Source organism: Drosophila takahashii, chromosome 3R (assembly GCF_030179915.1).
Source record: "Drosophila takahashii strain IR98-3 E-12201 chromosome 3R, DtakHiC1v2, whole genome shotgun sequence".
NCBI classification, from domain to species: Eukaryota; Metazoa; Arthropoda; class Insecta; order Diptera; family Drosophilidae; genus Drosophila; species Drosophila takahashii.
This window is the reverse complement of record NC_091681.1, coordinates 5,923,642-5,951,477: the sequence shown is the minus strand read 5'-3', so window position 1 is coordinate 5,951,477 and position 27,836 is coordinate 5,923,642. Positions and strand designations below refer to the sequence as shown.

Genomic DNA, 27,836 nt, shown 5'->3' with positions numbered 1-27,836 from the left:
ATTTTATAATAAAATTAACTTCGCCTTTTACTATTTATCAAACAAAAAAGTCTTAACAAAGTGAAAGAGAAGTTACGATCGCACCCTCAACATACAAAAGTTCTGATATCAAATTTTGTAAAAAAAATGCTTGTTTTTTGACTAAATAAAAATACTTTCTAAAATATTCTCAATCGTTCTGCATTAACAACAATCTTTTAAAAAATAAGCACTACTATTAATTTAACTGCAACTGTGTGGCTATGTTATCTTTGGTTATTTTACTGTATTTAGCCATTAAGGGAGACATTAATTTTGTCCAGAAAAAGTGGTCAGATTAGGTGGATAAGGTAAAAGATTCGTGTCACCAAGCGGTTAGAGAGTTTATAGTTATACAGTTTATATATTACCTATATTAAATTTATACTCTTTGGTTATAGTCGAGTGCCTCGGATATCAAAAAGGGGTTACACTAGTTTGCAAAGTAATATTTTTGATGAGCTTCCGAGCTATTGACGGCAAATTCTGTTAGTGCTGACTTTTTTCGAAATAGTTAGCTAAATTAGGAATTTAAAAGCCAAAAAATTATAAAAGTGAATTTAATTTTTGAAATTAAGGTTACCTTTTTAAGAAGAATGAATTAATTAAATGTACTATCCATCATTCTATTAAAAATACTTACATTCATAGCGCAAGCATTTTTATAATTTTAAAGTAATTTTCAGAAATAAAATTCATATTATAATTTTCTAGCTTTTAAATTTAGGTATTTTTTTTGTTTACAAGTCGCCGCCTGGGATAAAACTTATATTTGGACTCTGTCCCATAAATCCAATTTTCCACACACAAAAAAAAAAACTTGGTAAAATCAACTGTAACAAGAAAGGAAGCTAGCTTCGGCAAACCGAAGCTTATATACCCTTGCAGATCATTTTATTAATTTACAAATCGCAAAAATGTTAAATTTCTTATTATTTCACATTAATTTTTCGATCGTTTCTATCACAGCTATATGATATAGTAGTTCGATCTTTTAAAAATTAAAATCGAAATTTGGAAATATTTCAAAATAGTCATATCCCAGAGTAGAAGGGAATGTAATAAAAACCAACAAAGATATAATTTTTTTCACATAAATATTCATTTAATTTTTCGACCGTTCCTATGGCAGCTATATGATATAGTGATCCGATTTAAAAAACAAAAAAACCGAAATTCAGAAATATATAAAAAAAAATATTCCCAAGAGTAGAACGTAAAATTTCAAAAAACACCGGAGCTAGAATATTTTTACGTTTTTTTTTTTGATCCCTCCTATGGGAGCTATAAGATATAGTTGTCCGATCCGGTTGGTTCCGACATATATACTACCTGCAATAGAAATACGACTTTTACGAAAGTTTCATCCCGATAGCTTTAAAACTGAGAGACTAGTTTGCGTAGAAACGGACGGACAGACGGACGGACAGACGGACAGACGGACAGACGGACAGACGGACGGACAGACGGACATGGCTAGATCGACTCGTCTTGTGATGCTGATCAAGAATATATATACTTTATGGGGTCGGAAATGTCTCCTTCACTGCGTTGCAAACTTCTGACTGAAATCATAATACCCTCTGCAAGGGTATAATAATTGTCAAACAGGCCCCAACCAGCAAAATTGTCAATTCTACTAAGTAAATAGTCATTTCACAACAACAAAATACACACAATTAGCAAAGACACAAACCCAAAGCAAAAACAATGTACACGTAACTATTTTAAATAGTTACGTAACTATCTTTGTTGGTCAATTTTACCAAGCAAATTTTTTTGTGTGCATGAATTTTGGACATACCGGTCTTGTTTGGTGGGATGTAAACTTTAACTTATGATTTTTCAACGAATTTATTTCGAGTTTTTTGGTTGTATAGTATTATTATAGATGCTATGAACATTTTCAAACTTTTTTTTCCTAATAAGTTTTTTACTATTTAAAATGTTCCTGTCATATAGCTTAAGTTTAAATCGCAAGTGTTTAACATGAGTTAAAAACAAGAGAGAACGCTTTAGTCGGGTTGGTGTCCCGACTATCTAATACCCGTCACTCAGCTAAAGGGAGTGCGAACGCTGTACTGGATAGTGCGAGGGAGATAGATATATAAATTTTGATTGCGTATAACTTTTTAATGAATGGTCCGATTTGAAAAATGTCTTCTACATTTCGATAGGTATAAATATACACAACAAAATTGCATTTATACTTCTCGGAAATCTTTAAGGATGTGGGCGCAGGACCCATTTTAAAATCGTTAGTGGGCGATTGTGGGCGTTAGAGGGGGCGTGGCGCTCGGCTAAAATAAACTTGCGCTGCGTAGGAAGCCAAAGAATATGTGTGGGAAATCTCAACCTTCTAGCTTTTGTAGTTTCTGAGATCTCAGCGTTCATACAGACGGACAGACGAAGAGACGGACAGACGGGCAGACGGACATGGCTAGATCGACTCGGCTAGTGCTACTGATCAAGAATATATATACTTTATGGGGTCGGAAACGCTTCCTTTTAGCTGTTACATACTTTTGCACGAATCTAATATACCCTTTTACTCTACGAGTAACGGGTATAACAAGAGAGAACGCTATAGTCGGGTTGGTGTCCCGACTATCTAATACCCGTCACTCGGCTAAAGAAAGTGCGAAAAAGATGGATATACACATTTTTTTTATTGCTTTTTAATGAATGGTCCGATTTTCGATAGGTACACACAAAAAAAAAAACTTGGTAAAATCAACTGTAATAATTGTCAAACAGGCCCCAACCAGCAAAATTGTCAATTCTACTAAGTAAATAGTCATTTCACAACAACAAAATACACACAATTAGCAAAGACACAAACCCAAAGCAAAAACAAAATACACGTAACTATTTTAATAGTTACGTAACTATCTTTTTTGGTCAATTTTACCAAGCTAATTTTTTTGTGTGTATAAACATACACAACAAAATTGCATTTATACCTCTCGGAAATCTTTAAAGGTGTGGGCGCCAGATACATTTCAAAACCGTTAGTGGGCGATTGTGGGCATTAGAGGGAGCGTGGCGCTTGGCTAAAATAAGTACCTCTTGTAGTTTCCGAGATCTCATCGTTCATACGGACGGACAGGCAGACAGACGGACAGACGGACATGGCTAGATCGACTCGGCTAGTGACCCTGATCAAGAATAATCGAAATGATCGAAAATGCTTCCTTCTCTCTGTTACATACACACAAAAAAATTTGCTTGGTAAAATTGACCAACAAAGATAGTTACGTAACTATTAAAATAGTTACGTGTATTTTGTTTTTGCTTTGGGTTTGTGTCTTTGCTAATTGTGTGTATTTTGTTGTTGTGAAATGACTATTTACTTAGTAGAATTGACAATTTTGCTGGTTGGGGCCTGTTTGACAATTATTACAGTTGATTTTACTAAGTTTTTTTTTTGTGTGTACTTTTGCACGAATACAATATACCCTTTTACTCTACGAGTAACGGGTATAAACACTTCCCCTGGAGACTTATTTAATGGACTTAAGAGAAGTCTACAAAACCGAATATCTCCCCATCCCAAACAGTTTTAGTGGTTTCCTTATGTCAGAGTCACAAACGAAAGTTGCAGCATTTAATTGGTGTTCCGCTTTCTGAGCCTAACGCACCCACCACAACACGCAAATGCAGCCAAACTGCACTGAAGTAAACATATGTATAAGTACATATGTATGTATACCTATTTAGCAACTTGTCAATAGTTTCATTGCGAGCTCGCGGGAAATCCTACTAGGTCTTGAGCGATATTAGCTACACTGGTAGAAAAAATAAAAGAAACAAACTGGTAGAATTTGATTTCTTAAATTTTCTTCCTAATTAAAACTGATATAATTTAGGTTATCATTTATTTTAAGAGTATCGAAGTATCCTTATAATAGCAAGCGTCTGGATTATTTAAAAAAAAATTAGTACCAAAACATATTTATTATGTTTCTAACACCTCTGGGCCTTGAAAAAAATAATAGAAGGTTCAACTATGTCAAAATGTTTTTGGCCAATTTGACTAGTCAAGAAGTCCCCAACAACGTATTTGGGTACATTTTAGTTAAATGTACTTACGACTTTAACGAAAATAATTTGGCATAGTTTGCAAGGGGTTAAAAACAGAATAACATTTTTTTGGTACTACAAAATTGTTTTCAAAATATGGTAAAGTACTTAAATTCTTTTTTAAAACATTATAACAAAATTAAATCAGGTTTCATTAGGTAGAACATTTTAAGAAATCAAATTCTACCACTTCCTTTATATCAAAGAAAAACACCTCTTAACGAGGTAAAAAACCATTCAACATACAAAAGTTCTGATATCAACATTTGGCTCAAAAAATTTTTGCACACGTCATTAAATACGCTTTCTAAAATGTTCTTATTCGGCCCGCCCTAGCAAACTAGCCGTTTTTCCTTTACAGGCATTTTCTATTGCAGCGTGCTGAATGAGAATATTTTAATTATGTAAGTTACCTTTTAAACGAGGTATAGCACGTGTCTGCAGCTTTATTAGTTCAAAAGTTACGAACTTACGAAATTTAGCTATTTGTGCCTTTTTTCCCGCTAAAGTAGGGGTTTTTTTCAACAGTCGTACAAAATATTATGCTCAGTCAGCGTTACGTGGCAAACGTGGCTATTTTTTTTAAACTTTTAAATTTTTTTTAAAGATTTAGAAAGGATAAAATGATTTAAGTTTTAAAGAAAATCGATATGGCCGTTAAAAAAAAAGAAGAAGGAACGCCATAGTCGACTATTTCGACTATCAGATAGATAGATAGATAGATTTTAAAGCAGATCATGTAAAAAACAGTTGACTATTTCTAGCTGTCTCAAAATAACTCTAACTTTGGGACCCTTTGAGCAAATAGTCACATAGAAACTCAGGGTATTCCCTAAACTGTTGAATTGCTGAATTGTTGAAAATTCAACAGAAAATTTCAATTTTTAGAATGACTCAAAATGGTTCCTGTTGAATTTTCAAACGACTGTTATTTGTTGACAAGTTTTTGTTGACAAGAAATTTGATTTATTATTGCTAGTTACTGCTTAAAATTGTTACCAACGTAAAAATAACCACAAATATGCTTTGATTTTGAAATAAATAATGCGTACTGGTGATACTAAAATGTTACAGAGTTGCCATGACTTTTAATACACAAGGTTACTCTGTTTTTATCGATTGCTGAAATTTCTGACACAAGGGTCACATTGATAACAATAATTGTCATGTATCGATTTCTGAAGTTCGAACTTCTATTTTCGAAGTTGGAAGTGTGCCTATCGCAAGGGAGACGCAGCTATCGACCTGTCACTGTTAGTTCGAAAGTGAAGAAATTACGACGCGTTTTATGTAAAAGTGCTCTAAATAAGTGTTTACATTCTGTTTACATTACATTCTTAAAACGATAATTACACTAAGTGAAGTGTGCTAAAAATATGTACATGTGCAATTTAAATAAATCTTTTAGAAATAACGTGCAATAGGAAAATTATAATTACATACAGCTGTGAAAAAAATAATAGCACCACCTACTCGAGCAACTTTTAAATAGTCGCCATACTTCAATTTTTAGCTCTATAAAATCACGTAATACCATTTTGAAATCAAAATACACTAAAGAAACTGGAAATGAAAAAAAAAAGTTTATTTTTTGTTTAGTTTTTAAGTTATATAACAAACTTTATAAAAATTCAAAAAACTTAACGAAAAAAATAATAGCACCACTTTTCAAAAATTGGTTTAAAATTATAGGAACTACCCAAATTCGTTAGGTAACAATATTGAACTATTAAATCTAAGTTAATACTTTAATTTAGTACTTTGTTGCGTTTCCCTTGTTGGAAATAACAGCTGCGCATCGTCTTGGCATAGAGTCAACTAGGTCCTGGCATCGTTTTATGGGAATTTGGGTCCAGGACTCCTTAATAACTTCCCAAAGGGATCCGATGGATGTTGGCTTGGAAGCAGCAACTCTCTTCTTGACGTCCGACCACAGATTCTCTATTGGATTAAGGTCTGGAGACTGCGGAGGCCACTCCATCACGTTTACAGAATTGTCCCCAAACCATTTCTTTGCCTTCTTGCTGGTATGTTTGGGGTCATTGTCCTGCTGGAAGACCCATACCAGCGGCATTTCATATTCTGCGAAGGGTAGCATAATGGTCTCCATGATATTCACGTATACGTGTTGATCCATGATGGTCTTGATCCAATGTATTGGACCTACTCCGTAATAGGAAAAGCAGGCCCATACCATCACACTACTCCCTCCATGCTTTATGGTCTTTATGGTGTACTGGGGCTTATATTCTGCGTTCCTTGGAACGATCGAGATCCCTTTCCACCAAACAAAACCACCTTGCTTTCATCTGACCATAATGTATTCCTCCATTGTTCGGGTGACCAATTTACACGCTCCTTGGCAAACTTAATTCGCTTAGAAATATTTCTGTCGCTTAAAAGTGGTACCTTTCTCGGGCTGCAGGCTTTTAGGTTATGTTGCCTGAGATATGTACGAACAGTTTGGTCCGTCGCATCTATTTTAAGCTCCTTTTTAAGCTCAGTAGCAGACTTGAAAGGATCCTTCTTGCTCTGTCGAATCAATCGGTGGACGTGAAGGGGGGTCATAGACCGACTTCGACCACGTGTTTCAGGTTTTTCTTTGTAACTTATGGCGTTCCTTATCATTTTATTCGAACATCCGACCAATCGACCAACTTCTCTGTAAGATTTTCCATCCTTTATCAACTTTTTGATGAGATCACGCTTTTCCTCAGTGCAATGATTTCCACGCCCCATTTTAATGTTATTTTTGAACTTTTAATGATCAAAATATTGAGATCATAGACCAATCTAATAAACACATGCTTTGTATTGAGGTTATCCGCCAAAATATGAGGGATATACTTATTATTTTGGAAGTGGTGCTATTATTTTTTTCGGTATTTTTTGGCCTTTTTTAGTAAAATAATACAAAAAAAATATGTAGGCAGTATTTAAAATTTTGGGACAACTTTTTTTGGTTAGGGAGAATACTTAAGTTTGCAAAAAAAAATTTCAGTAAAAAAAAAAAACACTGAAAACAATTTTTTTTTCACTCAGAAGCAAATGTATTGAAGTGGTGCTATTATTTTTTTCGCAACTGTATGTACATTAGGGCGGTCCAAAAAATGAAATTCTTTTCTCACCCCTTAACATGGTATATTAAAGTATGCAAACAAAACAATTTTTTTTCCGAATTTAGACCTTGCGAAACGTCTTCAAAGTTTGCTTTAAAATTACTCATACGACATGTATAACAGTTCAAATTTGGTCGAAAAAAATCGCTCTCCCATTTCTTGTCTTGTCAAATTACGAATTTCGTTGGAATAATTGGTAAAAAAAGGAGAGCAAAACATCAACTGAATTGTTGATATCTATGCCACCTTGATCAGAAAAACTTTTTGATCGAAGGCAACAGTGCGTATGGGTGATAAACTTTGAAACCAATTCGCAGACCCTAAAACACGACTTTTTTAAAAATTGTCTTTTGATATACCTTGATTACCACAATGCGCACCGTATAAGCGGGTGAGAGTAGGACCTTAAAATTTTTCATACAAATGTGGACCGCCCTAATGTACATACAAAACTACATTGGTAAAACAAGACAAACTAAAAGGACAAACACAAAAATCGAAAGCGACGCATCGCACACTTTTGCGTAGATACATATGTATGTAACACACGAATGCAACCTTGTGCTTCCGTGGACCACTGCGTTCTATATATACATATGTCGAGGATTCACTGGAATCGTCCTCCGCTTCAGGCTGCTCTTCGTGGTCCGAACGGAAACGTTATTCATTTTAGATGCGGACACCTGCATCCTTCTATCTCGCTCACACCAGTGCACAGACTAACGTTGACAACAGAATCAGTTGCCTCCATTCGGAGAGCCGAAGAAACAGCACAGAAGCACATGAAAACGAAGGAGAAGCGAAAGGAGAAATCAAAGCTAACAGTCGTTATAATTTGAATTGTCTAACCAATCCACGACACATACATACGTGCTAGTCATATTTGTGGCAATTTAACTAATCCAAGAATAGGAATTGTATAAAAATAATAACTATATTACTATTAATGTCCTTTTAAATTGTCTTGTTTTACCAAGGGGCTGTCCATATATTACGTAATCACAATTTCGGCGATTTTAGACCCGCCCCCCATGTAATCAATTCTTCATACAAAATAAAAAAAAGCTTGATTACGTAATATATGGACAGCCCACAATGTAGTTTTGTATGTACAATGTACATATGTAATTATAATTTTCCTATTGCACGTTATTTCTAAAAGATTTATTTAAATTGCACATGTACATATTTTTAGCACACTTCACTTAGTGTAATTATCGTTTTAAGAATGTAATGTAAACAGAATGTAAACACTTATTTAAAGAACTTTTACATAAAACGCGTCGTAATTTCTTCACTTTCGAACTAACAGTGACAGGTCGATAGCTGCGTCTCCCTTGCTTCCAACTTCCAACTTCGAAAATAGAAGTTCGAGCTTCAGAAATCGATACATGACAATTATTGTTATCAATGTGACCCTTGTGTCACAAAAATGACACTATTTAGTATCAAATTCGATTTGAAAACGCGGTATACTTTTGGCACTCATTTGTGAGCAAATTGACCCCAAAAATTGGATCTTGTTTGGTTAACAGCTGTGGGAATGGTTGATGTTTTAATCAAGCAATTTCGCATTTTTCGAGAGTCCTGGGAGTTCTTAGTAAAACTTTTTGTCACCTTGACCCACCTTATACTCACTAAAGTTCAAACGAACTTTCTCACCCTCACCCTTCCCTTACAATACTTTTACCCTAATCAATATAATACCTCCTTAAACGCAACTTAACCCCACACTAACCTCACCTTATTCCCACCTTAACTCCACCGTTCTGGTAGCCTAATTATATTATTTTGGTTAGCTAATCGAATGCAAAGAAGAATTCTTACTCTTTTTATACCCTTGCAGAGGGTATTATGATTTCAGTCAGAAGTTTGCAACGCAGTGAAGGAGACGTTTCCGACCCCATAAAGTATATATATTCTTAATCAGCATCACAAGACGAGTCGATCTAGCCATGTCCGTCTGTCCGTCTGTCCGTCTGTCCGTCCGTCTGTCCGTCCGTCTGTCCGTCTGTCCGTCTGTCCGTCTGTCTGTTTCTACGCAAACTAGTCTTTCAGTTTTTGAGCTATCGGGACAAAACTTTCGCAAAAGTCTTCTTTCTATTGCAGGTAGTATATATGTCGGAGCCGACCGGATCGGACAACTATATCTTATAGCTCCCATAGGAACAATCGGAAAAAAAAAACTTTAAAAAATTCTAGCTTCGGTGTTTTTTGAAATATTACCTTCTACTTTTGGGGATGTTATTTTTTAAATATTTCTGAATTTCGAATAAATTTTTTAAAAAATCGGACTACTATATCATATAGCTGCCATAGGAACGATCGGAAAATTAATGGAAAAGTAATAGGAAATAAATTCAAGCTTCTTTGGTTTTTATTGTATTATCTTCTAGTCTAGGATATGACTCTTTTTAAATATTTCCGAATTTCAATTTTAATTTAATCAAAATCGGACGACTATATCATATAGCTGCCATAGGAACGATCGGAAAATTAATGGAAAAGTAATAGGAAATAAATTCTAGCTTCTTTGGTTTTTATTGTATTATCTTCTACTCTAGGATACGACTCTTTTTAAATATTTCCGAATTTCAATTTTAATTTGATCAAAATCGGACTACTATATCATAGGAACGATCGGAAAATTAATGAGAAATATTAGAAAATTGAACATTTTTGCGATTTGTTAATTAATAGGAATGATCTGCAAGGGTATATAAGCTTCGGCTGGCCGAAGCTAGCTTCCTTTCTTGTTTACCGTTTATTTCGATCAGATCTAACCCCCCAAAAACCTTAAAAACATAAAAAAGAATATATAAAAAATAACACACAAATACCTGCACACAAAAAAATAACTTGGTAAAATCAACTGTAATAATTGTCAAACAGCAAAATTGTCAATTCTACTAAGTAAATAGTTATTCCACAACAACAAAATACACACAATTAGCAAAGACACACACCCAAAGCAAAAACAAAATAAAATACACGTAACTATTTTAATAGTTACGTAACTATCGGATAAATTTCCGTTTAGCTCCTACCCCCAATTTTTTCAAACTTTCCATATTGACGTGTTTTTGGGTCCTGATTACGGGGAAAATACCCAAAGTTGGCGCAAATAACGGGATCTTGAACAATAACGGTAAAAATCGTAAAATTTTCGGGTTTTTGCAGTTTTTTCGGAAAATAAAAGAAAAATCAAAAAATGTTTTAGACATAAACAGAAGATATTTATAAAACGGATCTTTTGTGTATTAATCATTTTCTTCGTAAACATAAAGGTTTTCGAGGAAAAACTAAAAGAAGTATATTGAATTGGGTGTGAACATTTTAAAATACTGCAATATCCCGCCACAAAATGGCGACAGATAGTTTTCGATTAGTCGATAACAGCATTTTACCTTCTACTCTAGTGATGGACCTATTTAGCCTATTTATACGTTGTATCGTGTTCATGCTCCTCGAAAAAAGGAAATGGAACGGATGACCTGAATGAAAGCTGGATAAGCTTTTAAGGAAAGTAGTAAGATACGGGCAAGGAAAGCGTATCTTACTTTATAAATGATTTATATGTATTTTTTGTTAATACATTTTATTTCCGTTGTATAATTTGTATTTTATTTTGTTTTCTAAATGTTATATTTAACTACGAGAACTGAAATGCTCTTCCTAAAAAATGTAATGCCATTCTCGTGCTTAGGTAGTATCATCGCTAATACATCGAGAGACATCGATGTAAATTTTGACACACCGATACAACATGAAGCTTTCGTGCGATATATCGGGCAAAATGACGCAAGTGTGCTCCAACGGTTTTTTATTTTCAAACATGGTGAAAAAATATTCTTATTTAGCGTTTTTCACGAAAACTATTAGTTTTACAGCAAAAATGTATAAAACATAAAATACTCATTTATTTAATAGCTTTCATTTCTTCTAGGTAGCTTTTTGATTAAGTTATTATATTCGAAGATATTTAAGAAAAACAGTTTTTACCGTTATTTTCCATGATCCCGTTATTTGCGCCAACTTTGACTATTTTTCCAAAAATCAGGACCCCAAATAACGTGGATTTTGAAAGTTTGAACGAAATCGGGGGTTGGAGCTAAACGGAAGTTCACCCAAGCACCTAAAGCTCCACTTTTTATGGGCGAAAACTGTGGGTGTAATTTTGGAGACGAAATTTTCAAACAATTTTCTTCGTCTTTAACACAATTTAAATTTATGCGAAGTATTTGATTTAGAATTGCATGCATTAGGTGATCCGTTATTTTATGCTTATTTATCGATGTGTGTGTGTCATTGAGTTTCTCACATGCAAATGTGACGACTAAAAGTTTTTCCCTGCTCTCCCCTTGAAAACCAATACAAAATTTTTTTAAATCAAAACAAAAATTCCTTGTCTATTTTATGGGTTGGCTACACACTTTGACTTAGAATTGCATCCATTAGATAATCCGTTCTGGTATCCAAATAGTAAAAGTTTGATCAGGTATTTTCGAAACCAGAAAAAAAACATTGGCCGCCTCTCTTTCGCTTCAAATGACTCTCTCTCTGCTTACTACTCTCTCGCTCTGCTTCTGCTGACGTTCGTGAGTGGTGCGAACTGTCGGAGCGTAGAAAAAAACAAAAACAAAGTGCTGCCAAAAAGGCCCCCGCAACCCCCACAATTTACAAAAAAAATCATAAAAAATCAACCGTGGGACCAAAAAAAAAAAAAAAAACACTTACTGATTGTATAGCATAGCTCCATACTTTAAACCAAAAAATAAGTGCTCCAACCGGAAGTCGGTTTTAAAGATTTCCACAAGCAAAGCTTTAAAAAAAAATTTCAACTTGTTTGGTTGAAAGCTGAGGGAATGGGTGATGTTTTAATCAAGCAATTTCGCAGTTTTCGAGAGTCCTGGGAGTCCTTTGGAAAAAGTCCTTTCTTAGTGCACACCTCCTCTAACACACGATTCAGACCCAATTTGTCCAGAATTTTAGGTCTTATGGTTTGGGCTGGGGGGAAAATTATGCAAATCGACATCTACTCTTTTATAGTAATACTCGATTACACGGGAAAATATGTGTCGAATAAGTGCGTATTTATTGTGTTCATTTAAATAATTTTAACAATCGTCAAGATTTCAAGTCGTTCAAGCCCCATCATATATTAAACTTGCATCATATTTTAAACTTGCATAACACTATGTTACATCAAAAATTTACCTCGATGGATGCTATATTTTTGAATTCGTTACGAATTCCCGAGTTAAACTGCGTTTTCCAAAAAGTTCCCCTACGCAAAATTGGTAAAAGTCCTCAAGAAGTAAGTTTCCGTTCCTTATGGCTTGTCGCAATGAAATTATTTCTTCCTTAAAAAAGATGAAGAGTGTCACTTTTAAAAATCTTTAACAGCAAAACAAACTATGAATACTTTACCCCGGAAAGTTGGCCAATCTCAGCACTTTTCGATTTTTGAGGTCTTTGTGCGTGGGGCAACTTTTTGGAAATCGTATATTAACTTCGTGACGAATTCAAAAATATAGCATCCATTGAGGTAAAGTTAAAAAGCATTAATTTTGTAACGCAGTAATTAATCATAACTAATTTCCAAATTTCATCCATTCCACAGCGACAAAAAATTATCATATGATGGCACTGACAAGCTGCTTGGAATGGAGTGTTTTCATTGTTGTCACGGCCTGTTTGGCAGGCTGTGTATCCCCCACGGAGTTCAACGAAGGTCACAGCCCGAGCGTAACCGGAAAGCCATCTCTGATTCGGACGGAGCTTCGCTTTGGCCGTAACCTGGACCCCTCGAAGGTGCGGATAGTAAACGTGAAGTCCAGCAAGGGAGAGGACGTGGAGATCCTGGTGGGTAAGAACAGCCGCAAAGCCCGCGCTGAGGATGCGGCTGGCTCCTTCTTCGTGCGAAGTGCGGACGTCAAGCGGCACCTGAGTCCGCCCATGGGTAAGGCCACAGGTCGCCAGCTCACCTTCGAACACAGCCCGGCACTACTGAAGCAGAGTGAGCTGGCACAGCAAATGGGCGCCTATCGACAGCGAAAGGCGGAGGCGGAACAGCGCCAGGCGAAACTTATCCAGCTGCAGATGGTCAAAGCGCGGAGTAAGGCGGATGAGTACCAGGCCGTGCCGAGGGACTCCCGCAGGGGACGTCAGCTCGGCACTGACGTGGCCTGGCAACCGGCTAACTCCTTTGTCCAGTTCCCGACCCATCCAATCCCACGCAAAAACTTTTCTTTGGCGGCAGACCGACAGTGGCAACCTTTCGGTTCAAGCGATTCGGTGGAGATCCTTCCACGGGTGCAGCAATTGCCGCAGGGATCTGCGTTTAGCTTCCCCAGGGACATGGACTTTGCTTCCTCCGACGTCCATGAGTACAGGGATACTAGGAGTTATACCAACAGCGGGTCGAGTCAGGGATACCGGCCGCAAAATCTTATAACCAAGCACAACTACAACACCCTGCCGCAGAAGTCCAAGTACGTGACCTACATGCCGCACTCCGTAGTGGTCACGGCAAGTGCAGGAGTCGCCACTCCCACCCACACACGACGTCCAGGGCATGTGAGCCCACACCACAACCCCATTGGCCAGAGTACCCACAGCGTTGTCGACGGCCCCGCCGTGACGCTGATTGAAGGTGTCCGCGTACCAGACAGCGCTGAGGACAAGGTTAAGACCTGGCGCAACGCCCGCGTCCTAAACAACCAGTTGGTGCCATATCCAGAGGGTTATACGCCGCCAAGGGCCCAGATACCTAGCTTCGACCGATAAGTGCCGGTTAGATCAGAATGACGGGTGTTGGTGCTCAACGGATAATGCTATTTATTGATTTGTTTATTGTTAAGCTATTTATAAAAGTTGAATAAAATTTGTCAAGGAAGAGGAGTCGTCTATCTCATAAAGTCGTTGACGGTTAGTACGCGGATGTCCGTTTTGCGCAGTAATAAACGGAAACACGAAGGCGCGTCAAACGTTAGATAGACGACGTGCATCGGCGCGGTCTGCATAAATCCGTTCTCGGACAATGTGTAGCGGTACGGCTTCAGCAACTCCAGGTACACAAACACGGCTGGACGCTTGACCTGGATGCTAATGCTGACGCTATTGCGTATGACATCGGTGGTATTGAGACAGGTCTTGGAGACGATTTCATACTGGAGGGGCGGATGTTATGCTTTATGTGTAACTTCTGCAGAACTTACTTACCTCTAGCCCAGGGTCTTCGATCCCGACGGCTCCGGCAATGCTGCACGGGAAGAAGTGGGTCCTGGATATCACTTCATGGCCGCGACGAAGATGAAACTCAAGAAATGCGTTGGTTTTAGTGAACTGGCCTTTAAGCAAGTCGGAAAGCGGAATGACTTTGTCGTACTGCACACCATTGGGGCGCAGGGTAACCTCCCAAGTAGTTGATTGGCGTGGGAGCAGCTGGGACCACAGGTGAACGTTAGCCACGACATTCAGTTCCTGCGTGTCCACCTCCAGTAGATCGCAGACCAGCGAAATGTTTAGCGAGTCCGTGGACCTTTCGTAGAGGGCTACGATTGCAATTGGCGCTAGAAACTCGCGAGCCCAGTAATGAAGCATCTGTGGTGGGGATGCATATATAATATGATAATATGATAATTTTGAGTTAAAGACAAAAAAAAAAACAAGTCGGGTGCCCAGACTATCAGATACCCGTTACTCAGCTAGAGGGAGTGTGAGGGAAATGAAGATCTAAAACATTGATCGGGCATAAATTTTTAACGAATGGTCCGATTTAAAAAATGTCTTCTACATTTCGATAGGTATAAATAAACGCACCAAAATTGCCTTATACTTGTCCGAAATTTTTACAAATGGGGGCGCTAGACACATTTTTAAATCGGTTGTGGGCGTTTGTGAGCGTAAGAGGGGGAGTAGCGCTCGGCTGAAATAAACTTGCGCTGCGTAGGAAGCCATAGAATATGTGTGGGTAATCCCAACTTTCTAGCTTTTGTCGTTTCCGAGATCTTAGCGTTCATATGGACGGACAGACAGACAAACGGACAGACAGACAGAAGGTTAGTTGTGTTCCTATTGAAAATACCCGTCGAATGAGGGGTCATATAATAAAATCCGACGCTCCGTTCAAAAGTTATAGCCAAAATAAGATTTTCTACGTCTTCCCAAAATGAAAATTTAATTCTGTTTGTCAGTTTGACGTAAAAAACTTTTGTTCTACCACTTTTGGAAAAACTCGCTAGTTTAGCGGAAAAACAGCTATAAATAGCTAAAATTCGGAATACCGTAACTTCTATACTACTAAAGCTACAGACTTGTGCTGCATCTCGTTTGAAAGGTATTTTTAAATGCTATAAACGCCTTTTATATGCAATTTGTGTAAATGTAATACTTAAAAAGATATGAACAAAAGACAATTTTTTAAAACTTTTTTTTTTGACTTTTTTTATTTTTCTCAAAAACGGCTCTAACGATTTTCTTTAAAACTTTAACCTGTATAGCCCTTGATATTCCTTAAATTTTGGTATATAACACCTTACTGTAAAAAGTTACGTTTAAAAGTTATTTTTATACGAAAATAGCCACTTTTGCCAGCTCGAACTACTAACGCTCCCTGAGTATTGAATTTTGTGTGAGGGTATCCGAACTGTATTTTAGGGTCATGGAATCTCTTAATTTGCACTTAAGAGTTCCATATAGGAATCTTTTGTTCTACGACTTTTGAAAAACGCCGCTACTTTAGCGGGAAAAAGCTAAAAATAGCTACATTTCGTTAGTTTGTAAGTTCTACACTACTAAAGGTACAGACATGTGCTATACCTCGTTTAAAAGGTATTTTGAAATACTTCAACGCCTTTTTAAATTAATTTGTTAAAATACAATAGTTTAAAAATTATGATTTATGATCAATTTAAATTTAAATATAATAAATATACTAAATAAGTACGCTACCTAAAATTTATTCATTCGGCACGCTACAACAGAAAACTTTCGTGTAGATATTAAATATTTGCTAAAGCGGGCCGAACGAGTAAATTTTAGGTAGCGTACTTATTTAGTCGCATCTAAAATCATTTTTCGTCACAAAAGTTGATATCAGAACTTTTGTACGTTGAAGGTGCGATCGTCACTAGTTTTTTACCTCTTTAGGAGGTGTTTTTACTTAAACCTTTATAGGGTCGAAAACGCTTCCTTCTTTTTCACGAGTTACTCTACGAGTAACGGGTATAACTACAGTACATATGACAGGGAATTATTTGCCATTTACGAAGCAGACAAATATTTTCAGCATTTGATCGAAGCGCGTAATTATACCCGTTACTCTTAGAGTAAAAGGCTACATATTGTATTCGTGCAAAAGTATGTAACAGCTAGAAAGAAGCGTTTCCGACGCCATAAAGTGTATATATTCTTGATCAGGGTCACTAGGAAAAGGAAAAGCTAGAAGCTAGAAGAATTCTTGGGCTTCCTACGCAGCACAAGTTTATGTCGGCCGAGCGTTAAGCCCCCTCAAAGACCCACAATTGCCCACACACCTTTAAAGATTTCCGAGAAGTATGAATGCAATTTTGTTGTGTATTTTTATACCTATCGAAATGTAGAAGACATTTTTTAAATCGGAACATTCATTTAAAAGTTATGCGCAATCAAAAAAATTTAGTATATCTATCTCCCTCGCACTCCCTTTAGGTGAATAACGGGTATTAGATAGTCGGGACACCAACCCGACTATAGTGTTCTCTTTTGTTATACCCGTTACTCGTAGAGTAAAAGGGTATATTGCATTCGTGCAAAAGTATGTAACAGCTAGAAGGAAGCATTTCCGACCCTATTAAGTATATATAGTGTCACTAGCCGAGTCGATATAGCCATGTCCGTCTGTCCGTCTGTCTGTCTGTCCGTATAAACGCTGAGATCTCGGAAACTATAAAAGCTAGAACATCGACATTTTGCATGCAGATTCTAGGAGTTCCTACGCAGCGCAAGTTTGTTTCAAAAGGGTGCCACGCTCCCTCCCACAATCGCTTATATACGATTTTAAAAATTTCAATATTTCGGAAAAGTAAAAATGCAGTTTTATGGTGTTTATAAATACCTATCGAAATTTAGAAGAAATTTTTTAAATCGGACCATTCGTTAAAAAGTTACGGCGGATCAAAGTTTTTATCTCTATCTCCTTCGCACTCCCTTTAGCTGAGTAACGGGTAACTATTAGTCGGGGCACCCGACTATAGCGTTCTCTCTTGTTTTTTTGATGATATACCCTAAATGTAAAGTGAATTTAGTAGAGGCGATTTTTTTTTTTATTATTTTAATCAAAATTGAATTTGGGCTTGCTTAGATATATTTTGGGCGGGTTGTCCTAATCGTGAATTTTCTGGGAACTGGATTTACACTCTTTTCTCTCTTTGAACGCACTCACGGTCACAGTTTCATTGTATTTAATACACTTGTTATGCGTAATCATATGGGGGAGCTACATTAATGGGGCCATTAAAACTGAAAAATCATATCTGCAAACGAATTAGGGAAATTAACATGAGGAGAAAAAATAACTTACTTTTGATCACTGCGAGGAATCGAACCCACGGCCTTTCGGGTTAGACCCTGCACAGTGTACATTTTCTATTTTCTTGAGGTCTAATTGTATTTTAAGTAAAGCCAACAAAAACTTATATTCCCATACTAAAAAAGATTTAAAGACTACTTTAATTTAACATGCGGACGAAAAACTGCTTGATTATTATAAACTTTTATAAAATAAAATCAATTGAATCACACAAGGGTCAAACGCACGACCCCACGACCTATTGTTGAATTGAATTTACAAAATTTTAACCAAAAAATTTAGGGCAATTCGCTGCTGGATTTGGAAATTGTCAAAATGGAGTAATAAAACAAATCCCCCTAAATGTTAAAAATATAGAAAAACAAGAGAGAACGCTATAGTCGTTGGTTGGTGTCCCGACTATCTATTGCCCGTCACTCAGCTAAAAGGAGTGCGAGGGATATGGATATATTAAAAATTTTGATTGCGCATAACTTTTAACTGAATGGTCCGATTCGAAAAATGTCGTCAACATTTCGTTAGGTATAAATATAATAACAAATTTGCATTTATACTTCTCGGAAATCTTTAAAGGTGTGGGCGCCAGACACATTTTAAAATCGTTAGTGGGCGATTGTGTGCGTTAGAGGGGGCGCGGCGGCCGGCTGAAATAAACTTGCGCTGCGTAGGAAGCTCAAGAATATATGTGGGAAATCTCAAACTTCTAGCTTTTGTAGTTTCCGAGATTTCGGCGTTCATACAGACGGACAGACGGACATGGCTATATCGACTCGGCTAGTGACCCTGATCAAGAATATATATACTTTATAGGGTCGAAAACACTGTATATGTATATCTCAGTGGTTTTTTGGAATACGCAGTTTAACTTGGGAATTTGTAACGAATTCAAAAACATAGCATCCATCGAGGTAAATTTATAAAGCTTAAATTAATATATATTAATTATTATTTATTATTATATCTTCATCTCCCTTGCACTCCCTTTAGCTGAGTAACGGGTATCTGATAGTCGGGGCACCCGACTATAGCGTTTTCTCTTGCTTTAAAAGTGTTCAAGCAATCGCTTTGCCACCGATATATTAGCCGATAGTATCGGCTATAAAAATTAGTGGATGTTATTTAAATGATGCCTACCCCCCTCTTAATGGCAATGACGACCTCTGTCAGAAATCAATATTGGTCTTGATTTCATGTGGTGTCTTTTCAGTTTTTATGCAATTATACCTTCCAGTTGCCGTAGAAATCAATGCCAGACCAGGATGGCGCCACCCATACGTCGTTTAGTTGCCAGTAAAGGGCTCCCATGGTTTTATGAGGGGTGTCGCGTAGACTGCGGTACAATTCCGTTTCCACCTTGGTGGCCATGGCTTGAGTGATCTGGCTGAAGTATATCAGTGCATTGACGTAGTTCTCATCCTCTGGCAAGGGAAGCGGAAGGTGTCTCTCTACCAAAGCGATTACAGGAACATTTCCCAGCGGATGGTGCTGGCGGTGTCTGATCAGGGCAAGAACGTCGTCGTCGCCGTCCTTGCTGCGCTGCCAGGCGTATGCGCCTGGAAAGCTCTGAAAGCCATACTCACTAGCAAATCGAGGTCGCGGATAAATGCCTGGGTCCCAGCCGTCCTTTGTGTAGTCGTAAAAATGCACTAAGAAAGTCATTAGTTTTGAAGCTGCACTTTTAAATACTGGTGCTACTAACCATCTCCATTGTGATTATCCTGAGGGTTGCTAGAAATGTAGTTGTCCTGTTCACTGGCCTTACCATTGGAAGGCGATGAGACTAGTGGCTGGGGTCGAGACCTTTGCGAGACAAGCTTTAGCTCGTGGATGACGTTGGCCAGGTAGAGTTCACGGTACTCGCTCTCGAAGCGATCTTTTTCGTAGTGCGTTCCGTACCAATTCTGCACCAAGGCAGCTTCGTTTTCATTGTTGGTTACAAAAATTGCCACACTGGGATGGTGTGATAGCCGTATGCCATTTTGGCGAACCTCCTCACGCACCGTTGACAGGAAATTGTCGCCAACCGGGTACATGGCACACGCAAACATCATATCTTGCCAAATTAGGAGACCCAGACTGTCGGCTAGCTGGTAGAAGTAGTCTGATTCGTAAACACCCCCTCCCCAAACTCGCAGCATATTCATATGAGCTTCCTTTGCAGACCTTAATAGATGGCCAACTTTTCATGACCAACAAAAAATAAGAATAAAAAAAATAGATTTTTGATTTAGTTTGAAAATTACACAGGTCGACAAAATCAAGACTTCTTCTTGGCCCAAGAATAAACGCTACAAAACCTGAAAGAATTTTAGCTGTAGAATACTACCTCATACTTGGAAACTTTCCATCACGTCGACGTTTTTAGAAATCCGTGGTCAAAGTTCTAAATTTTCGATTTTTAGGCACTTTTTGCGGCTTGATAGCAAGAAAATCTTTCGTAGCCCAGAGCCACAATTTAGCGGAAGTTTTACCTTGAACCTTTAACTTCAAGAACGTCCAATCACAAAGCTGGGCGACCTCTATTTCTTTAGCTACAATGGATTTTACAGAAGTACTTTTTGTCACTTTTTAATATCTATAGTACCCTGATATTTTCCTTGTTGAACTGAGACCCATACACATACAATACATTAAAAATATCAGGCTACTATAGATGAAAAAAGTGACAAAAAGTACTTCTGTAAAATCCATTGTAGCTAAAGAAGTAGAGGTCGCCCAACTTTGTGATTGGACAATCTTGAAGTTAAAGGTTCCAAGTACCTTTTCCGCTAAATTGTGGCTCTGGGCTACGAAGGGTTTTCTTACTATTAAGTCGCAAAAAGTGCCTAAAAATCAAAAATTTGGAACTTTGACCACGGATTTCTTAAAACTTCGACGTGATGAAAAGTTTCCAAGTATGAGGTAGTATTCTACAGCTAAAATCCTTTCAGGTTTGGTAGCTTTTATTCTTGGGCTTTTTTTTTGTCGACCAGTGTTACAGATGCGCATTTAACATTTCCTTAACAGTTTTAAGATTAAGGTAATAGTCTAGAAGAGGGGCCTGTGCCCCAAAAATCGCGAAAAAATTACCCTCGATGAGCCGCGATTTCTTAGGAATTTACGGGCAGAAGATTATCTGCGGAAATGCATGGTTCTCTTGTAATTGCATTTCAAAGTTGCGTGTTTTGCTATAAAAACAAAGTAGCATTTTCTAGGGTTTTGAGGTGTTTTGTGACATTTCGCTATAAAAAACATATGGTCGAAAAAACTCGACAAAAATGTGAAATTGTTTTTAAAGCAAGCCAGACCCCACAACCGTGAATTAAATATCCTCAATGGACCGTGATTCCTTAAGAGCTTGAGCGACCACGGATGACCAACATATACAATTTTAAAATGAATCTTAAGAATTAACTATCCTCGGTGGATAGTGATTGCGGTAATACTCTAGCTTACGGTCCTCACCCCCAAAATTCGCGAAAAAATTATCCTCGACGGACCGCGAATTCTTAAGAACTTTCATGAAGAAATATACGCGCGGACTGCCATGGTTCTCTTGTAATCGAATTTCAAAGTTAAGTTTTGCTATAAAAATACAGTTGGCTTCTCTACGACTTGCTATAAAAAACATATTGGATTTTCGTAAGTTGTCAAAATAAAAGGCCTTCTGAAAAATTCGACAAAAATGTCTAATGGTTTTGATAAGGGCCAGACCCTACAGCCGCGAACTAAATATCCTCCGTGGACAGCGATTCCTTAAGAATTTATTGACCATGGAGGACCAATGTAAAACTTCTTAAGGCAGATCTGAAGAAATCGCGGTCCAACGAGGATCATTACAGTTTACCTATTTTGTGGTCTTATTAAATATTATATTTTAACCTTTTTCACGGTCTAAAGAAAAGGCTACACCAATAATGCACGAATTTTAAAGTCCTAACCGCAATGCAAATCGAATTTTTCTGAACGCCTATTATTTTGACAAGGGATGAAAAGCCCTTAGGTTTTTTATAGCAAACCACTCAAAATCATAGAAAAGGCTACTTTATTTTTATAGCAAAACACGTAACTTTGAAATTCGATAGCAAGATAACCATGGCAGTCCGCGCCTATATTTCTTCATGTAAATTCTTAAGAATTCGCGGTCCGTCGAATTTTTTCGCGAATTTTGGGGGTGACCGTACACTAGAGTATTACCGTGATTGCTTAAGAACTCCAATGACTACACTGAGAAAACTTGAGAACGAAAAAACCAAGAACGAATCTTCTTGATGTCAGTATTTTGTCTTCTCACTTTTTTTAGCACAAACGTTCTTGAAATCAAGAATAAAAGCATTTTTGATCTGGCTTTTTGAGAATACATCATTCTCGATTTCGTTTATCAAGCATGAACACTATTGAAATCGTCCCCAAGCATTCTTGAAATCGTTCTCAACTTCGACTCAGAGATGAAAAAAAATGAGAGAGATTAAAAATGAGAGAGACATTCTCTCTGGAATTTTTCGGCAAGCTACCGAAGTTCACTTCGGCTCTCGTCAAATGCTCGTTTTTTTTTCGGCCAGTGAAGCGGAGTAAGTGAAGTAGAGAAGCCAGTATGATAGACGCTGACGACATATGTTTAAAAAACCTTCTAGAAGAACGAGATCTTTTGAATGCGCTGCCATTCCTCGAACGTAAGTATTAAATAATAACATTAGTGGTAAAATAATAACAATAATAGTGATAATAAGCTAATATATACATATGTGTGCTTATGTCGATGCTTGTGGAAGTGAATTTCTTAGAATATGTATGTACTTACACGGTTATGAATGCATATGTATACATATACACATGTGTGCAGATGTGCACGTGCTAAGTTTTTATGTACATGTGTGCATTTTCTTTTATTGAATTTTAAAAGGTTCTGTTTTAAAAAATAATATGAAAAATTACTTTAACTATATTTTTAGGCGCTGGAGTGAATTATGAATGCCTGGAGTTCATTGACAAGGAGAGAAGCTGTTCGCTTGGCGAATTACGCAAGTATGTACATATATAATTAAACTTGTATTATTTATTGTTATTTAATTTATCTATAAATCTTTGCAGTTTGGACGTACGCAGGAAGAGAAGCAACCATCCAAAAAGCAACCATCGCCGATAGGAATCTAATCTCCTAGAGGATTCCATCTTTTGTGAGAAAAATATAAATTTAGGAATATAATAACCATTTAGGATCGTAAAAAATTAAAAATGCAAAAGGAATTTTATTATAAATAATCTTTTAGAATTGTGTACCGCACCCATACATTCATAATTACTTAATAATGATAAGACTATAAGTAATTTGTAATTATGTAATAATTATAATAATAAATAAAAAATGAATAAAATATAACGAAAGTGGATATATACATTTTTAATTTTTCTAAAAAAATTCCTTTTGGGATCAAGAGTGAAACATTCTTGAAATCGAGAACGCCTATTCTTGAAATCAAGAACGCCTATGCTTGAATCCAAGAATTTTTCTTCTTGAAACCAAGAATACGTTCTTCTTGGTAAGAGAGAAATTCTTAAGCCCGAGAACGATTTACTCTTGGAACCAAGAACGCCTATTCTTGAAACCAAGAACGCCTATGCTTGAATCCAAGAATTTTTCTTCTTGAATCCAAGAAGACTTATACTGAAATCAAGAATACTTATTTTCAAAAAAGTAGTCTCAAATCAAGAACACTCGTTCTTGATTGTAGTAAAACCGTTCTTGGCTTACTTTTGAGCACGGAAATACTGAAATCAAGAACGTTGAGAACGGTTTTTTTTCTCGGTGTATGGATACCAACATATGGGCGGTTCTTTTACAAACCGAACACCTTTTCTTGGGTCACATTTTTGATTTGCCTGAAACTTTTTTTACGTGTACTATTCGGAAAATTAGTAAACACGTGTATCAGGATTTGGCCGAAAAAATTTTTTTTTTAGAATTTTTTTAGGTGGCCAAAAATTATGAATTTTGGAAAACGTATTCTCTCATTGAAAATCTGAATCGCCGGTTGTAGTAATCCGATTGACTTTGTGTCTTTTGCATTTTTTTTTAAGTGTAAAAAACGTTTTTGACACTTTCTTAATTTCTAACTCGAGCTGTGGCTAAGCGATTTCAACCATAAAAGACTCATTTTACGGGTAGTAGAATGCCCTTCAACTTTCTGCATTGAGTTCCATTAGTTTAGAAGCTACACTTCGTCAAAGTTGAAAAAGTTAGATAAAATGTAAAAATTATGGCATAAATGGCTTCGTTAAAAATACACGCTTAAAAACCTAAATTATTTTTATGACTTATACTTAAATATACATCTTTAAGTCAACTAACAAGACCATCAACAAAAAAATCAATCAATACACCGAGAAAAAAAACCGTTCTCAACGTTCTTGATTTCAGTATTTCCGTGCTCAAAAGTGAGCCAAGAACGGTTTTACTAAAATCAAGAACGAGTGTTCTTGATTTGAGACTACTTTTTTGAAAATAAGTATTCTTGATTTCAGTATAAGTCTTCTTGGATTCAAGATGAAAAATTCTTGGATTCAAGCATAGGCATTCTCGGTTTCAAGAATAGGCGTTCTTGGTTCCAAGAGTAAATCGTTCTCGGGCTTAATAATTTCTCTCTTACCAAAAAGAACGTATTCTTGGTTTCAAGAAGAAAAATTCTTGGATTCAAGCATAGGCGTTCTTGATTTCAAGAATAGGCGTTCTCGATTTCAAGAATGTTTCACTCTTGATCCCAAAAGGAATTTTTTTAGAAAAATTAAAAATGTATATATCCACTTTCGTTATATTTTATTCATTTTTTATTTATTATTATAATTATTACATAATTACAAATTACTTATAGTCTTATCATTATTAAGTAATTATGAATGTATGGGTGCGGTACACAATTCTAAAAGATTATTTATAATAAAATTCCTTTTGCATTTTTAATTTTTTACGATCTTAAATGGTTATTATATTCCTAAATTTATATTTTTCTCACAAAAGATGGAATCCTCTAGGAGATTAGATTCCTATCGGCGATGGTTGCTTTTTGGATGGTTGCTTCTCTTCCTGCGTACGTCCAAACTGCAAAGATTTATATATAAATTAAATAACAATAAATAATACAAGTTTAATAATATATGTACATTAGGGTGGACTTCTTTAAGGTCAACTGAGCTCAGCATCTTAAATGGTAGGTTTCTGTGTCCAATAAATTTATGCGAAAACAGAAAAATTTTATTTCATCGTTTAGGCGGTGCGCAATGGCCCTAAAGTTTCGCTAAAAATTAAGTGTAAAACTAGGAATTTACCCCATTTCATTTCTTGTCAGATTTTAACATGTCAACTTTTTGGTTTCGCTCGAATAAAAGAGTCAAGTAGAAATTTATTTCATGAATATTATTAGTTGGACGTAGCCTAGCCAGTAGAGCTTCTGTCTCAGAACAAAAAAACCGAGTTCGATCCCCGACTCATCATTTTTTTTTTGTGACTCACAATAAAATAGTGATTCTATTTTACAATTTTGAAGATTAACTATCACTTTTGCGTTCGCCAATAAAAATTTTCGTCAAAGAAGAAAGCCAGCATTTAGGATATAACGATATTGACTCTTATTTTTCAGAGACCGTAATATTTATAAGTTTTACTCTAAAAGTCCTTGATTATTCGTTATTATTGTTATTTTTAAGTTGTAATTGTCTCCCAGGGACTCGAATTTTATCAACGACTTCATCCCTTGTTAAAAAGCTCGGGAAAGTGATAAAGATATTTTTTAAAATACTGTCAAAGTATAAAATTAAGTCTACGGCATCTAGATGAATCTGGAATATGCGTAATAAACTTTAAAGCCGTTGCGCACCGCCTAAAACTAATTATTTTTTACTTTTTCTTTCTTTAATGGATTAAGGATACAAAAATGCTATATATGAAGGGGTGAGAGCATGGCCTTAGAAATTTCATACAAAATAAGTCCACCCTAATGTACATACTTGCGTAATTCGCCAAGCGAACAGCTTCTCTCCTTGTCAATGAACTCCAGGCATTCATAATTCACTCCAGCGCCTAAAAATATAGTTAAAGTAATTTTTCATATTATTTTTTAAAACAGAACCTTTTAAAATTCAATAAAAGAAAATGCACACATGTACATAAAAACTTAGCACGTGCACATCTGCACACATGTGTATATGTATACATATGCATTCATAACCGTGTAAGTACATACATATTCTAAGAAATTCACTTCCACAAGCATCGACATAAGCACACATATGTATATATTAGCTTATTATCACTATTATTGTTATTATTTTACCACTAATGTTATTATTTAATACTTACGTTCGAGGAATGGCAGCGCATTCAAAAGATCTCGTTCTTCTAGAAGGTTTTTTAAACATATGTCGTCAGCGTCTATCATACTGGCTTCTCTACTTCACTTACTCCGCTTCACTGGCCGAAAAAAAAACGAGCATTTGACGAGAGCCGAAGTGAACTTCGGTAGCTTGCCGAAAAATTCCAGAGAGAATGTCTCTCTCATTTTTAATCTCTCTCATTTTTTTTCATCTCTGAGTCGAAGTTGAGAACGATTTCAAGAATGCTTGGGGACGATTTCAATAGTGTTCATGCTTGATAAACGAAATCGAGAATGATGTATTCTCAAAAAGCCAGATCAAAAATGCTTTTATTCTTGATTTCAAGAACGTTTGTGCTAAAAAAAGTGAGAAGACAAAATACTGACATCAAGAAGATTCGTTCTTGGTTTTTTCGTTCTCAAGTTTTCTCAGTGTAGGTCGATTTTATATCGATTTTTAACATTGTGAAAAACGGATATTACAGCCCTGTTAGAGCCCTGTTGTGTCAGTTAACAGCTGTAAACGGCAAAAAAAAACACCGTTGTGGCAGGCTTCAGAAATGTATATCAAATTAATTTGCTGGTGGATTGTAATGATCAATAGCTTGTTTTTTTTGGTAAAGCACCTTCTATCAGTAGAAGTTATAAAAATAATTTTGGTTTTTAGGCGTGTATTTTTAACGAAGCCATTTATGCCAGCATTTTTGCATTTCTTCTAACTTTTTCAACTTTGACGAAATGTAGCTCCTAAACTAATGAATGGAACTCAATGCAGTGTATAAGCAATTTGAAGGGCATTCTATTACCTGTAAAATGAGTCTTTTATGGAAATCGCTGATTCACAACTCGAGTTAAAAATTAAGAAAGTGTCGAAAACTTTTTTACACTTTTTTACACTAAACTAATGAATGAAACTCAATGCAGTGTATAAGCAATTTGAAGGGCATTCTATTACCTGTAAAATGAGTCTTTTATGGAAATCGCTGATTCACAACTCGAGTTAAAAATTAAGAAAGTGTCGAAAACTTTTTTACACTTAAAATAAATTGGATCCATAAAAAAAATTTTAAGTGACATTTTCTCAATCAGGAAGACGTACCTTACCGAAAAACAAAGGTTTCCCTCATGGTATATTTCATCGTTTTTTTTTTTGTAAGCTGGTGTTACTAAAATAATTAGGACCCGCGTGTGAGGTACAAAGTAGAACAAACAAGAGAGAACGCTATAGTCGGGTGCCCCGACTATCAGATACCCCTTACTCAGCTAAAGGGATTGCGAAGGAGATGGAGATAGGAACTTTGATCCGCCGTAACTTTTTAACAAATGGTCCGATTTAAAAAATTTCGCTAGGTATTGATAAACAAAATAAAACTGCATTTTTACTTTTCCGAAATATTTCAATTTTTAAAATCGTATATAAGCGATTGTGGGCGTTAAAGGGGCCGTGGAACCCTTTTGAAACAAACTGGCGTTGCGTAGGAACTCCTAGAATCTGCATGCAAAATGTCAATCTTCTAGATTTTATAGTTTCCGAGATCTCAGCGTTCATACGGACGGACAGACGGACATGGCTATATCGAGTCGGCTAGTAACCCTGATCAAGAATATATATACTTTATAGCTGTTACATACTTTTGCACGAATACAATATACCTTTTTACTCTACGAGTAACGGGTATAAAAACGACCCCAAAGTGC

At 36.3% G+C, this 27,836-nt stretch overlaps 2 protein-coding genes across 8 annotated transcripts in view; one reads left to right on the top strand and one right to left on the bottom strand.

Annotated features, from left to right (window-relative positions):
* LOC108054312 (uncharacterized) overlaps positions 1-14,118 on the top strand; it is a 40,989-nt gene extending 26,871 nt beyond the window's left edge. For all 3 annotated transcript variants that reach the window (XM_070217036.1, XM_017137200.3, XM_017137203.2), the window contains exon 2: positions 12,844-14,118. In XM_070217036.1, the coding sequence (XP_070073137.1) occupies positions 12,861-14,009 (1,149 nt within the window). In that variant the 5' untranslated portion in view covers positions 12,844-12,860 and the 3' untranslated portion in view covers positions 14,010-14,118. The remainder of the gene's footprint in view (positions 1-12,843) is intronic.
* Positions 14,055-27,836, bottom strand: part of beta-Man (beta-mannosidase) — a 67,079-nt gene continuing 53,297 nt past the window's right edge. For 3 of the 5 annotated variants that reach the window (XM_044394784.2, XM_044394783.2, XM_070217032.1), the window contains 4 exons: positions 19,493-19,972; positions 19,018-19,439; positions 14,445-14,825; positions 14,055-14,392 (listed from right to left, as the gene is read on the bottom strand). In XM_044394784.2, the coding sequence (XP_044250719.1) occupies positions 14,129-14,392; positions 14,445-14,825; positions 19,018-19,439; positions 19,493-19,972 (1,547 nt within the window). In that variant the 3' untranslated portion in view covers positions 14,055-14,128. Of the gene's footprint in view, positions 14,393-14,444; positions 14,826-17,554; positions 17,738-19,017; positions 19,440-19,492; positions 19,973-20,119; positions 20,353-27,836 lie in introns of those variants that run through there. The other 2 variants (XM_070217034.1, XM_070217033.1) reach the window with 2 other exon arrangements.